The 9,504-nt window shown below is 41.2% G+C and overlaps 1 protein-coding gene across 2 annotated transcripts in view; it reads left to right on the top strand.

The window, feature by feature from the left end:
- Nucleotides 1-850: 850 nt before the first annotated feature.
- Nucleotides 851-9,504, top strand: part of PSMB7 (proteasome 20S subunit beta 7) — a 59,003-nt gene continuing 50,349 nt past the window's right edge. For both annotated transcript variants that reach the window (XM_045468939.1, XM_045468938.1), the window contains exons 1-4: nucleotides 851-968; nucleotides 1,410-1,503; nucleotides 2,231-2,328; nucleotides 3,756-3,896. In XM_045468939.1, coding sequence (XP_045324895.1) covers nucleotides 907-968; nucleotides 1,410-1,503; nucleotides 2,231-2,328; nucleotides 3,756-3,896 — 395 coding nt within the window. In that variant the 5' untranslated portion in view covers nucleotides 851-906. The remainder of the gene's footprint in view (nucleotides 969-1,409; nucleotides 1,504-2,230; nucleotides 2,329-3,755; nucleotides 3,897-9,504) is intronic.

Below are 9,504 nucleotides of genomic sequence, written 5' to 3'. Positions count from 1 at the left end.
TTGTGCTGAGTTTCTTTCACTTAGTGTACTATTTTCAAAGTTCATTCCTGTTGTAGTATTTATCAATGCTTCATTCCTTTTTATGGCCGAGCAACATTCTGTTGTATGGACGTACCACATTTTGTTTCCAAATGATGGACACTAGGGTGGTTTCTATTATTTGGCTCTTATGAATAATGCTGCTATGAATGTTTGTGTACACGTTTTTGTGAACATATGCTTTTGATTCTCTTGGGTATATACTTCAGAGACAAATTGCTCACTCTATGTTTAACATTTGGGGCAACTGCTGACCTGCTTCCCACCAGGCGTGTATGAGGGTTCGGGGTTCCCCATAATCCTCGCCAACTTTTGTTATTTTCTGTCTTTTTAATTATAGCCATCCTAGCGGGTGTCCATTGTGGTTTTGGCTTGCATTTCCCTAGTGACTGATGATGTTGAGCATCTTCTCATGTGCTTCTTGTTCATTTTCACAAGCAGTCTCTTGAGATAGCTGTTATTTCCATTTGGCAGCAGAGGAAAGAGATTCAGAACTGAGAGGACTCGCTCAGTGTAAGGAGGACGTGGCACTGTGCCTGGAACTCGCGTGTGTCTGTGTCCTAAGCCCCCATGGAGTCTGATCAACAGTAAACACAGCTCTGGTGTGGTCAGCAGGAGTCTGGTCTCCCGTGCCACCAACTTGGACAAGTCCTTTCCCGGCCCCCAGCGTTAGTTACTCCTCCGCGCCACTTGGGGCGAAATACTCCAAACACGTCCGGGCTCCTCTAGGAGTCCAGAACTCTAAGATCAATCGCCCTGGCGCGGAGTTTGCCCCGCCCCTTCAGGCCAGGTCGCCGCAGGCGCCGGAAGTGCCCTGCTCTTTTTTGCTAGTTCCCGCCCGTGTTCCGGAAATACTTTCTCGGGAAGATGGCGGCTGTGTCGGTCTATGAGTCCCCGGTCGGAGGTTTCTCTTTTGATAACTGTCGCAGGTGTGGCCATGCCCGGGGCCAGGTTCAGGGCGGGAGTGGGAGTGCGGTGCCGGGGTCGGAGCTGGGCCGCGGTCTGATCTGGGAAGTCCAAATGAAGGGTGAACGGCGGGGCCTGCGGCCTGCGCCCCGCGGCCCGTGTGACTCAGGGGAATGAGGGCCTGAGAGTGGGTTTCTCTTAAAGCCGAGTCTGCCTTTCCGCTTGCCCCGCGCACCCGGCCAGTCTCCATCTCTGCCTCCTTGGGCGAGATGCGGCCCCTCTCTGACGCTTTGCATGCCAAATAACGCGACACTAGTCCTGATCTTGAGGGGATTCGGTGAACAGAGAGATGGAAAGCGAATAGTAGCTTTTCTCTTCCTGAGTTCCCTATTAGACATTCTTCGTGCCAGTGCGGCGCAAGGTGGTCCTGCCCTTCGACGCTTTATTCTCTGCTTTGCTTTCAGAAATGCCGTCTTGGAAGCTGATTTTGCGAAGAAAGGGTACAAGCTTCCAACGGCCCGGAAGACTGGCACGACCATCGCGGGGGTGGTCTATAAGGTGAGCAGGGATAGTCCAGCAGCAGCAGCAGTGACAGCTGATTACGGGATGCAGGCCATTTGGCCTCCTTTCGCTTCTCTGGGCTCTGTCAAGAAGGGCGCATATTTCAGAGAACGTCAGGAAAAGGGCCTTTGGGATTTGTCGGGAGGTTTTGTGCGTTTATCAACAGTTTATATTCTTTCCTCACTTTGCAGAATTTTTGACAGGAGACCAATACTTTTCTGTCTTAACGTACTGCTTTGGGAAGCAGGGTGATATAATGGGAGAATACAAGATTTCTGGTCAGACAGGTGTATGTAGCCATTTAACTTTTATGCTGCTTCCAACTTTGGGCAAGTCACTTCTCACAGCCACGCTTTCCTGCCCATCAAATGAACAGAGTAACTCCTGCCTTAAATTGTTGAAAGGGTCGAAAGAGAGAATGGTTATCGTGGTAAAAGATAAAGGGTGGCGTATTTTATTTTACTTTATTTTTTGAACTTTATTTATTTTGATTGAGAGAGAGCGAGCTTGCACACATGCGTGAGCAAGGGAGGGGCAGAGAGAGAAGGAGAGAATCCCAAGCAGGCTCCATGCTGTCAGCGCAGAGCCGGACTTGGGGCTCCATGTCACCAACCCCTCAAGGGTTTGGGGGAAGCAGGGGACGGCTAACATTGTTTTCCCTAGAGTAGAGAGCTGTGGGTTTGTATATGTGAACTTGTTTTAAAATATATGTTTTTAAAAATAGGATGGCATAGTTCTTGGAGCAGATACAAGGGCAACTGAAGGGATGGTTGTTGCTGACAAGAACTGTTCAAAAATACACTTCATATCTCCTAACATTTAGTAAGTATCAGTTAGTTTGAATAGCTCTTAATATTTTCAAACTTGCCAGAGCCAACATGGAATTTACCGTGTTCCTTACTAAAACCTGTTGTTTAACTTGTATTTTCTTTTTTATCTCCCTTAAATGGTATTTTCATCTGCCTGTCACCTGAGCTGGTTATCCTCACGTTCTCTCTTTGCTTTAGTCTTTAATTCGCTTGGTCCCAGTTCTGTTTCAGCTGTTCCATCTGCTAAAGCCTTAGTTCATATGCTTGTTTCTCAGCTGGACTATTGCATTTGTCATTTATCTGTTTGTTTGTTTATAGCAGATTAAAACTCCCAAATCGTTTTTTACCTTGAGAGAGAGCTCAGGGGAGGGGCAGAGAGAGAGAATCCCAAGCAGGCTGTGCAGGGTCAGTGCAGAGCTTGTTGTAGGACTTGAACTCACAAACCATGAGATCATGACCTGAGCCGAAGTCAGCTGCTCAGCTGGCTGAGCCACCCAGGTGCCCCTGCATTTGTCATTTAAATGGCCTCTTTGCCTTTGGTCTCTTTATTATCTGTTCTTTTGCCATATTGAAGTTTGTAAAACACAGATCTGATTATGTCCTTTTCTTCTTTAAAAACATTTCAAGAGACTTTTCACATTTCCACACTGCTTTCAGAATAAAATTGAAACTCTGTAGCATGATATTTAAGATCTTGCACAATGTCACAGAAATTTACCTTTTCAGCGTATTTCGCTGCCATCGTCTTGTGTTCCAGTTACAGCCAGACCGTCCCTGTTTGCTTCATCTCTAAGCTCTTTCACCTTTGCTTTTGCCAGTCCCTCTGCTTAGAATTGCCCTTTCCTCTTGTTTTTACAGTGTTTCTTATCTGATCCTTTCAAATCCAGCTCATATGAAACCTCTTCTCAAAGACCAGAATTAATCGCTCTCTCCTCCAGTTTCCCATAGCATTTTGTACTAATGCTACTATATCGTATTATATAAGGTATTATAAATTTTGCCTACTTTTGTTTCCTGCACTCAACTTTGCAATCAAGTCCTAGGACTGTTTCATACTTTCTTTATTCTCAGCGCTTTGGAATGGCTGGTACCTGGTGGTAAATGCTTGGTGAATGTTAAATTTTAAGGTTTTTAATATGTCTTGCTAGTTGGTACAACTCAGATATGTTTTTAGGAGTAGTAAAATGCTCAGTCTGGTAAGAGCACAGAAGCTAATGATTTGAAATGTTCTGTTGAGGCACAGAAAATATATTTGCATATAACAAGATGAGTGTTCTCAGTTTCACGTTTATGTAAGATTAGAGTAGTTAACAGTACAGAATATGCACAGAAACATCTCTCTGTGTACCTAAACTTGATGGAAGTTATCCAAGAAGCTCCACTTCTAATTGAGCCCTTTGGTAATTGAATTTCATCTAAGTTTCTAATTGTATTTTTTAGTTGTTGTGGTGCTGGGACAGCTGCAGACACAGACATGACAACCCAGCTCATTTCTTCCAATTTGGAGCTCCACTCTCTCTCCACTGGCCGCCTTCCCAGGGTTGTGACGGCCAATCGGATGCTGAAGCAGATGCTTTTCAGGTAAGATTCCAGGATAGGGGTTTCTATAGCATCTTTTTCTTATGTCTTAGGATTTTGGCATCTGGGAACCTAGAAACTACAGAAAAAGCATTCAGGTATACACATTTTATTCTAGAAATCAGTTGTTAACCATTTTAATTTCAGAAGGCTTTTGATTATGTATTTGAATTTATGGGGTCTGTTTTTTTCCCCCATGAAGGTAACACATGTGACCAATCAAGTCATTTCCTGAGGCATAGAGTATTACTGGATTACAAACAGTCCTCTTTTGTTTATAGAAAGAAAGTTACCTTTGAGTTCATCTTGTGAACACAGACACAGACACTTGGTTTTTTTCTCTCTCTTGTAGGGACAAAGTAGCAGTGAAATAAAAAATTGTATTTGTAGTTGGCTGTGAGTGGGTATAATAACATTAATATTAACCCACATTTACTTGTCTCTTTGTGCTGGGTCCTGTGCTTCGTGCTTTATGCACGATCTCCTTTTATCCTTGGAACTCTGAGATGGGGACTGTTAACATCAATATTTAAGTGAAACTGAGGCTTACAGAAGTATAGTCACTTGCCTGATCTGACCTTCATGCCCTGCTGACTCCCACCCACAGCTCCTCTCAGTTTTGTCTCCTTTTTTTCCTTAATCACATCATCACTTTACGTTTGTGTAGGTCTCCTGGTTTTCAAATCCTAAGTCTCTTTTCTCATTTGCTTCTCATTTGCTCCTTGTAAAGAGAAGAGAGACCGTGTATTAGAGCAGAGCTTGGAAACAGCCTGAGCATTTAGTCATGGGTTAGAATACCAGCTTCTCTTTTGGAGACCTGCATTAACTTTAATAGATTCTCTCTTTCTCTTTCTCTCTCTCTCTCTTTTTTTTTCTTTTTGAAGTTGATCAGAGGCCTTTATTATTCTGGTCCTCCTCATTCATTAAGCAGCTTACAAAAAACATTTTCTTTATCTCTGCTCCAAGCAGCAGCAGCTGTATCGAGGCCTGCAAGATTAAAGGGAAGCAGGAATAGAAAGCAAAGATTGTAAGCTGCCAGCACACAGGCCATGTTCTGCTTGTAGAGAAGTTATATTTGGGTCACAGTGTCTTTAAAATTATAGTGGTCAATAAATCTAAATTGGGGAGATTGGAATTAAAAATCTGGATTTCTGGCTTTTTAAAAAAATTTTTATTTTTTCTGGCTTCTTTTGAAAAAATTCAGAAAGAGGGTGGGATGATAGGTGGCAGTAATCTTCTGGAACCGAGTGGCAGATGTTGCCTTTAGAAGTGGGAGAAGTGCTGTGGTCTTTCGGTCCTTGCCTGGTTTCACTTCCTGCTTGCCTGGCCCTTGCCTTCCTGTGAACTTGTGGGTCTTTGTCTGTGAGTCTAGCATGGCCCTGGGCTCTCAGCACGTGGCTGTGAGGCACAGCGTAGCTGTGTAGCAAGGGCTGTGGCATAGTTCCCATTTTACAGGTGGGAAGACCAGGACTTAGAAGTTTATGGGTAGGAAGTCTAGTCGTATCTACCTAATCCGTGCTCTGGCTGTACTGAGCCCTTATGTCAGTGATTTCCTTTTGTTTATGTCCATGGTCATCGTAATCCTGGAGAATTATCGCTTATCAAATAAATTTTCCCAGTACAGTGGTGAGAACTTGTTAAAGCACATCTGTTATCAAGAGTTCTGAAGACCTTTGTGATTTTGATTTTAAATTTAAAGCTCCCTCTGGTGGTTTTTGTGGTGCATTACATTTAAAACAATTTTTAAACTTGTAAAATTGCAGTTAATAGCAAATGTTCAAGATTCTTTCCAGTCATCTCGCTAAACCTAGCAGATGTTTCTGTTAATCTCTTTAGAGTGTTTTAGGAATTCTAAATTCACTTTTTTCAATGTTTTAATGTTTTTAGTTACTTTGCAAAACTTGCAAAATTTTAGTTACTTTGCACAAATTAAATTTTACCAAAGTTTTGAGAGGAACATTTAAAAATTTAACCAGGATGCTTGTAGTTCATTATATCTTCTTACATTTTTGTTGAGTTACATAAAATGAGATACAAAAAATAAAGTGGTATAAGGGTATTTGACTTTAGAGGTTTTGGTTCAGGTCTCATCTAAAGCACTTAGAGTTGTGTGACCTTGGGCTGTTCATCTGACCTTTCTTAACCTCATTTTCTTCCTCAGTAAAATGAGGATAATAGTTTCTGACTCTGACTTGAGGAGGAAATGAATAAAGAAGCAAAGCTTACAATAATGCCTAGTACAGGGCCTGATGCACAGTTAGATCCCCATAAAATTCAGAGGCTGAGAAAGAGAACAAGATGTAGTCAAGGTGCTATTACTGTTCTGTTTTTCCCAGAGTGACCCATTTCTGTGTAGGTGAGTTGGTGAAGAAAGGGGGTTTGATAAATAGAAGTGGACATCTTTTCCCTCATTTAAGCAGTTTTTTTATTTTACTTGTATGATGGCTGGATGTATTACTGTTCCTTCTGAGCATGAGCCTCCTAGTTGAATCTAATAGAAGTCTTTGTGGTTCTGTGTTCTAGAAACTCTTTGAATATATAGAGACTCTTTTATTTATTATATTAGTGGTGCTTTTTTTCTTAGGAAAGAATAAATATACATTGTAAAAAAGTTGGAAAATACTGAAAAGCCCAAAGGAAAAAATAAAGATTTTACAGTTCAGGGAGAATCATGTTTTGGTTGGGTGTGTGTACTCCCACTCTTTTAAGTTGTTTGTTCACCCATTCATTTGTTCCTTCTTTGCTTCCTTCCTTATTACTAGTGTGTGTTCACAGTAAAACTTAAGACAGAAGATAAGAGATAAACTAAAAATACAAAAATTATCTGAGTTCCTACTACCCATAAGCAGTTGGTGCTAGCAGGTTCCTGTATGCCTTTCAAGCTTTTTTTCCATTTACTAATACATATTTTGTTCCATAAAAATGGGATCATAGTTGTATATTCTATCCTAGAATACAACCTAATCTTCCCATCTGCCAGTTCATGTTGCATAGTTTCCATTTGGAGCATTTCAAAATGAATATCACCTTTGAAACAATTTTTGTAAAAGTAACATGCGATGATTATAAAAAATTCCTACAGTGGAAATGTGAAAAGAAGGAAGTAAATGTTACCTGATGTTTCATTACTTAGACACAGATATTGTAAACCTTTGGGAACTATTTCTTCCAGACGTTTTATACTGTTGCTTATGTGCTCATTTATTACCAAAATGGAATCCCGTGTGTGGTTTTGTAACTGACCTGTTCTCATAATAGTATATCGTGATTGCTGTTCCCAGTAGTAGAAGGGTTTTTACCTTGAGCCCACAGAGGTGTTCTGGAGACCTGTAACCCTCCCAAAACAGTAGAACCTGTGTGTACATTGTTATGGGGTCAGGGTTCCACAATATGAATCCGTTTTTCAAAGGGGTCTATGACCCATCAGTAGTAACTTTTGGTGGTATCGCAGTATTCCATTCTCTAGATGTGCCATAATTTAACCAGTTTTTGAATTTTAACAATATTGCTCGTTTTAAGGTAGTCCATGAACCTTTGAAACATAGAACCTTTAGGTACTTACTTGTGTGATTGATTTCTCAGGCTGTATTCTAAAGTAAATTCCTAGAAGTGGATTATTGAGTCAAAGGTATGCATGTTGAACATTTTGATACATACTGCCAAAACCACCCTTTGGAAAGGTTGTACTAAGTTGCACTACCATCAGTAGTGTAGGAGAAATAGCCAAACTATGGAAAGAGCCCAAATGTCCATTGACTGATGAATGGATAAAGAACATGTGGTATATATGTTCGATGGAATATTACTCAGCCATCAAAAAGAATGAAACCTTGCCATTGAAATCTTGCAACCACGTGGATGGAGCTAGAATGTATTATGCTAAGTGAAATAAGTCGGTTAGAGAAAGGCGGATACCATATAATTTCACTCGTGGAATTTAAGAAACAGGTGAACATAAGGGAAGGGAGATAAAAGAAGAGAGTTGGAAGCAAACCTTAGGAGACTTTTTTTTTTTTTTTATGTTTGTTTGTTTTGGGGAGTGGGGAGGGACAGAGAGATGGAGACACAGAATCCAAATCAGGTTCCAGGCTCTGATCTGTCAGCACAGAGCCCGATGCGGGGCTCGAACTCACAGACCACGAGATCATAACCTGAGCCGAAGTCGGTCGCTTAACCAACTGAGCCACCCAGGCGCCCCAAGAGACTTTTAACTATAGAGAACAAACTGAAGGTTGGTGAAAGGAGATAGGTGGGGGATGGGCTAGATGGGTGATGGGTATTAAGGAGGGCACTTGTGATGGGCACTCGGTGTTATATGTAAGCGATGAATCACTAAATTGCACACCCTGAAACCAGTTTTACTGTATATGTTAACTAGAATTTAAATAAAAACTTGAAATTAACAAAAATAGTGTATGAGAAAACGTCACACAGATCTGGATCGTGTAGTGTTCTGTTGCATAGCTATATATATCAGTTTGTTTAGCTAGTTCTGTTTCCGCTTTTTTGGCATCATAAACTGTTGCAGTAAACATCCTTGTGCATTTATTTCTGTGTATCTGTCTTAGTATATCCTTAGAATTTCATTCCTGGAAGTAGCGTTTCTGGGTCAGTTTTTGAGGATTACAATAACTTGCCAAAGTATTTTAGATTCTTCTAAAGACATCAGACAGAGGTTATATTTAGCTTGGAAGGGAACTAACTGATTATTGTTGACTGTATGTAAACACTGTGTCTGGTGGGCAGTTGGGGTAGTGGGTCAGGCACTGGACCTTGCTGGGGGTGGTGGGTCTGGTAATTCCCCCTCCTTATCCCAGAGCCCAGAGAGCTAGTCTTGACCCTGCTATTACCTCATGTGGCTTAGGACTTGTTTCTTTTCCTCTGCCTGGGCCTCTGTTTTAAGACTGTTTTAAAATCCTTTCCTGCTCTTTAATTTTTCACTTCTAACTGGAAGATTCTTTTTTTTTTTTTTTTTAAGATTTTATTTCTTTAATTTCTATACCTAGTGATCAAGATCAAGATTAGGAGTCACATGCTGTACCAGGCGCTCCTGGAAGATTCTTTCTGAAAGAACAGTTTGCTAGTCAGGCATGGGGGAAATATTGGACTTGACTATTCTGGTTACCTAGAGCACTTCGTGATGAGTAGTTATGTCTCAGTCTATAGTTAGAGCTTTGATTGTTTCTTGTGTTTATTTGTATCAGTTTTAACAATTATTAGGCAAATTCAGCATGTGCTCATTTCATTTTTCTTCCCCAAGAGCTAAAGGCACATAGTGGAGGGCTTTAAATCTAGCACATTTATCTAGCGTAGCAATTCTAATGGTAAAAAATGGAACAAATACAGGGAAAGCAATCTGTAGAGGTAGAAAACCAACCAGATAAAGGACACAGAGGAGGAGATAAGTGCACAATTACACGGAGGTAGGGTGGGGCGGGAAAGGTATCCCCCCCCCCCGCCATGTTCCTGAAGAGGCGTAGCTTCATCCTGTGGGCAGCAGCAGTGGGTTTTATAGGGTATTGTGGAGTTATTCCGCCGTTCACTTCCATGTATGATGAAATATTTTTCTCTTACCCAATATGAGCTTATATCTATGATTATAATTTTGTGG

Source organism: Leopardus geoffroyi, chromosome D4, assembly GCF_018350155.1.
Source record: "Leopardus geoffroyi isolate Oge1 chromosome D4, O.geoffroyi_Oge1_pat1.0, whole genome shotgun sequence".
Taxonomy (NCBI): domain Eukaryota; kingdom Metazoa; phylum Chordata; class Mammalia; order Carnivora; family Felidae; genus Leopardus; species Leopardus geoffroyi.
The sequence above is the reverse complement of the archived record's forward strand: the minus strand, read 5'-3'. Positions and strand labels throughout refer to the sequence as shown.